Source organism: Colobus angolensis, unplaced genomic scaffold, assembly GCF_000951035.1.
Source record: "Colobus angolensis palliatus isolate OR3802 unplaced genomic scaffold, Cang.pa_1.0 Scaffold9, whole genome shotgun sequence".
NCBI lineage: Eukaryota > Metazoa > Chordata > Mammalia > Primates > Cercopithecidae > Colobus > Colobus angolensis.
Window position 1 is genome coordinate 6,727,044 of NW_012122931.1, and position 5,118 is coordinate 6,732,161.

The 5,118-nt window shown below is 55.1% G+C and overlaps 1 protein-coding gene across 1 annotated transcript in view; it reads right to left on the minus strand.

Moving 5' to 3' along the window:
• The window catches only part of CERCAM (cerebral endothelial cell adhesion molecule), a 17,732-nt gene extending 12,620 nt beyond the window's left edge, over positions 1-5,112 (minus strand). The window contains exons 1-5 of the mRNA XM_011931452.1: positions 4,944-5,112; positions 3,022-3,132; positions 2,735-2,852; positions 1,728-1,862; positions 1,385-1,589 (exon numbers count right to left, since the gene is read on the minus strand). Of these exons, the coding sequence (XP_011786842.1) occupies positions 1,385-1,589; positions 1,728-1,862; positions 2,735-2,852; positions 3,022-3,132; positions 4,944-4,954 (580 nt within the window). The 5' untranslated portion in view covers positions 4,955-5,112. The remainder of the gene's footprint in view (positions 1-1,384; positions 1,590-1,727; positions 1,863-2,734; positions 2,853-3,021; positions 3,133-4,943) is intronic.
• Positions 5,113-5,118: the final 6 nt, after the last annotated feature.

Consider the following 5,118-nt stretch of genomic DNA (forward strand, 5'->3'; position numbering starts at 1 on the left):
ACACGGCAAAACCCCATCTCTATGAAAAATACAATAATTAGCTAGGCATGGTAGTGTGCACCTGTGGTCCCAGCTACGCGGGAAGCTGAGGTGGGGAGGTCAACACTGCAGTGAGCTGAGATTATGCCACTGCACTCCAGCCTGGGCCACAGAGCAAGACTCCATCTCAAAAAAAAAAAATAACAAAAAAAAAAAACGCTAGGTTGGGTTCGGTGGCCCACGCCTGTAATCCCAGCACTTTGGGAGGCTGGGTGGGCGGATCACCTGAGGTCGGGAGTTCGAGAACAGCCTGACCAACACGGAGAAACCCCGTCTCTACTGAAAACACAAAATTACCCAGGCGTGGTGGTGCATGCCTGTAATCCCAGCTACTCGGGAGGCTGAGGCAGGAGAATTGCTTGAACTCAGAAGACAGCAGTTGCAGTGAGCCAAGATTACGCCATTGTACTCCAGCCTGGGCAACAAGAGTGAAACTCCATCTCAAAAAAAAAAAAGGCAGAAAAGTGATGAGGTCTTGCTACATTGTCCAGGCTGGTCTCAAACTCCTGAGCTCAAGTGATTTCCCCTCTAGCCTCAGCTTCCCAAGACTTTGAAATTAAGGTCTGAGTCACCTTGCCTGGCCATACCCAAACTCTTTCTAGTAACTTTCATCTTAAAAGTAACTACTAGCTGGGCGCAGTGGCTCACATCTATAATCCCAGCACTTTGGGAGGCCGAGTCGGGTGGATCACAAGGTCAGGAGTTCAAGACTAGCCTGGCCAAGATGGTGAAACCCCGTCTTTACTAAAAATAAAAAAAAAAAAAATTAGCCAGGCGTGGTGGCATGCACCTGTAGTCCTAGTTACTCGGGAGGCTGAGGCAGGAGAATCCCTGGAACCCAGGAGGCAGAGGTTGCAGTGAGCTGAGATTGTGCCATTGCACTCCAGCCTGGGCAACAAGAGCAAATCTCTGTCTCAAAAAAAAAAAAAAAGTAACTATTGGCTGGGTGTGGTAGCTCACACCTGTAATCCCAGCACTTTGGGAGGCCGGGACAGGTGGATCACCTGAGCTCAGGAGCTTGAGACCAGCCTGGCCAACATGGCGAAACCCCATCTCTACTAAAAACACAAAAATTAGCTGGGTGTGGTGGCGGGTGCCTGTAATCCCAGCAACTCGGGAAGCTGAGGCAGGAAATCATTTATACCCAGGAGGCAGAGTTTGCAGCAAGCCGAGATCACACCAAAAAAAAAAAAAAGAGAGAGAAAAGAAAACTCGTGGCCCAAAGTTGTAACTCATGAGTAACAGGATGAAATGCAGAGTAGAGAAGGGCATGGTAAGCAGCCGGAATAGCATGTGCAAAGGCACAGAGGCCTCCAAGGAATGTTCAAGGAGGGCTGGTCCTCACCAGCAGCCTGGCAGGCATAGGCGAAGACGATGATGTCATCGAAAGGCCAAGTGTAGTTGGGATGTGGGGGATAGAAGGCAAGCTGGTCTGCCCCTTCAGCCCGCAGGGATACCAGGAAGGTGGAGTGGACCATGGGGACGCGGAAGCAGCCCCGGCGCTGGCGGTTCTTGGTGGGGAAGTACTCAGCTGTGCGGCGGTAGTAGCCCTGGGGAAAGGGGATGCTTTGGGCTGTAAGAGGGCTCCCCTGCCCCTGCCCACCGACCCCAAGGCCTTCAGGCTCTCTGCTCTCCACATCCCTCTTTCCAGGACCTCAGTCCACACAAGGCCCCCATCCTGGCCTCACCTGGGGGGTGATCCCACACCAGAAGTTGGAGTAGTAGGTCTGGGAGTCCAGCATTGGGGCCACCACTGGAAGCCCCTGCCCCATGAGAAGCCGCAGAGTCTGGTTGTTGGTCAGAATGTTGTCTGTGTCTGCAAACTTTGGGGAGGGGATGTCACAGGCTCCAGCCCTGCCAGGGCTGCAGCCCCCCAAGGAATTCACTAAGTGGTCCTGCCAGAGACCCAGCGTGACTCCTAGGACCCAATGGGAATGCTCTTACAGAGGTCTAACTCACTCAGTAGATCCCTTTCTGGACCAAGGCTCTAGTCTGGGGCACTGACTTAGGGACTGGGTCCAGAGATTATACCTGAGTTGCTGATCTAAGACCTTTATCTGGGATCTGGCTTAGAAAATGGATCCAAACACCTACTCTGAGCTCTAGTTCAGAGATCCAGGCTCAGTTTATACCCTGGGCTCTAGCCCAGTAATCGAGGCTTAGTATATAGTATATACAATGGGATCTATCTGAGGGGTCCAGGCTTAGTACCTAGTCTGAGCTTTTAACATAGGGATCCAATCTGAACATTTGGTCTGGGCTCTGGCCCAGATAGCCTGCTGAAAGACCCAGACTTCCAGTGGGTCAGTCACACCCAGATTTTTCTTTTTTTTTTTTTTTTGAGACTGAGCTTCACTCTTGTCACCCAGGCTGGGGTGCAGTAGCGTGATTTCAGCTCAGTGCAACCTCCGCCTCCCAGGTTCATGTGATTCTCATGCCTCAGCCTCCTGAGTAGCTGGGATTACAGGTACCTGCCACCATGCCCAGCTAATTATTGTATTTTTAGTAGAGACAGGGTATCACCATGTTAGCCAGGCTGGTCTCGAACTCCTGACCTCAGGTGATCCACCTGCCTTGGCCTCCCAAAGTGCTAAGATTATAGGCATGAGCCACTGCGCCCAGCCTATACCCAGATTTCTATCAGGGACAGATACTACTACCTTTCAGAAGCCCAATTCTAGCCAGACTTTCTTACCAGGATATAGTGGGCCCCCCAGTCCCTGGCAAAGGTGAGGGCTTCCTGCTTCAGCTCCATCAGAAACTGGTGTCTTTCTTTGGTCCAGTGCTTGGGACTCTCTTCATCTGGGTAGAACCTGAGGGGGTAGAGAGGTGAGATGTTCCCATGGGGTACATGCCCCTCCCTCTCTGCAAGGCAGTGGACAGAGCCCTGGCTTGGAGGCTGTGGCTCTGGGCTGTCCCTTTTCCTCTCTGGACTGCAGCTGTTCTCCATCTTCCCCAGTACCCTTCCCCTCAGATCACCACCTGGGCTCCCCCTCGGGCCTCCAGACCACAGCGGCATAGTCATCGCCCACAGCTGCCAGCCACTCCTGCAGCATCTCTGTGGTGTTGTCCACATTGTGGTCCGTGGCACACCTGGGGACGGGAAGAAAAAAGGCTGAGGGGGCACAGCCACAGAAGGATTGAACCCCAAGGCAGCCTTGACCCCGAAGCACCAACACCTTTGAGGCCGGGCTCTCCGTGGAACAGTGAAGGGTAGGCATGTTACAGCAGAGAGGCTGGAGGCAGCACAGCCAGGTCACCACCACAGTTCTGTGACCTGCTGTGTGACCTCAGGCAAGTCCCATCTTTCTCTAGGCTTCACGTCTTCCCTCTATAACTTAAGCTTTCTTGCCTATGTCATGGACCAAGAGAAGAGAAGACGAAAGCATATATATGTGTGTGTGTGTATATATATATATATATTTTTTTTTTTGAGACATAATCTTGCTCTATCACCCAGGCTGCAGTGCAGTGGTGTGATCTCGACTCACTGCAACCTCCATCTCCCGGGTTCAAGTACCTGCCTCAGCCTCCCAAGTACCTGGGATTACAGGCATGCGCCACCATGCCCGGCTAATTTTTGTGTGTTTAGTATAGACAGGGTTTCACCATGTTGGCCAGGCTAGTCTTGAACTCCTCACCTCAGGTGATCTGCCCACTTCAGCCTCCCAAAGTGCTGAAATTACAGGCGTGAGCCACGTTGCCTGGCCAACAAATGCATTTTGAAAGATGAAAAGTACCTCGACTTTAAGGATCACACCTGCCGCATTCCCTGGTTACCTGTGTTAGGTGGGCAGATACCTACCTGTGTGACCTGTGGCTGTGTGACCACAGGCCAGCTCCTGTCTCTCTCTGAATGGGGACTAGACAGAAGAGCTGCTGCTTTCTTCCACCCCCAGGTTGTAACAAGGACCAAACCATGCTTTGCGAGTCCCTGAGAATGCAGATGGGCCCAAGCTCCGCTGTCATGGGGCACACCCTCCCCTCTCCTGGGGAAGGGGCTCCCATAACAGAGGTGGGGGCTTTAGCCAAGTGCCCAGGTTTTGGGTGATGCTGCCCCTTTAAGCCAATTCCCCAGAAATGAAGACTACGTGTCAAGTCTTACAGGGGTGGGAACTAACAGACTCCCAAACTGTGGTCATTGTGGGCGGCCTCCCCAGGCCAGGGCTCCACCCCCCCCAGCCCAGCTGGGGTGTGTTGTAGAGGGTGGCTTGTGATTTTTCTCAGTTTACCCCCAACCTCAGCCAGGGACTCCTCCCTGTTCTGGTGTCTACAGACCTGGGGTTGTGGCCTCCGATCCCAGTGCCCTGTGGGTACAGAGATGCCAGAGGGGAGAGGCTCCAGGAAGGGGGACTGCCCTTGGCTGACAGGATCCTGCCCCTCTACCAAGAGAGCTGGCCCCAGCCCAGAGGGAGAGGGAGTCGGTCTGACTCCCCTGCACAGCCCGGAGCCCAGTGCTGATGGCACCCCCCACCTGTGCCCAGAAGCCTCCAGCCTGGCCGATCCCTGCCAAGTTGGGCCCCAGGGGACTTCAGAGGTTCCTGTCTGCTTCTCTTTAAATCCAGCCAACCACAGGTCCCACCGGGGTTGAGCTGGGCCCTGAAGGCTGGGGTGAAAAGGGCTGGCTGCGCCCAACCTACACCCAGGGAAGTCCCCAAGAGGAAGGAGTAGGGGACCAGAAGGAAGGGTGGGTGTCTCGCGTCGGCCTGTGGCCTCAGAGGTCTCCCAGCAGGGGGCTCCGGGTCCTATCTGGGGGCTCGGGCTGGCAGGGCCGTCTGTGAGGGGAGGGGCCTATCTAGGTGGTGTCTGGGCAGGGAGCGAGCAGACAGGCCCGCTGGGGGCGGGGGCCATCTGCGAGGCTGGGGGTTAGGTGCCCACTGGGTGCCAATGCCCGTGTCTCTCACCAGAGGGCCATCCTGGCCCGGGGGTAGTCCAGCCGCTCCAGCGCGCCCAGGTAGTGGGGCAGCGAGTGTTCGGCATTGCGGGCCAGGATGGCAAGGACCACGGCGGGCAGCGGCGACTCTGCAACGCCTGCAGCCTCCAGCCACAGCCCCAGCAGGAGTAGCAGCTGGAGCAGCG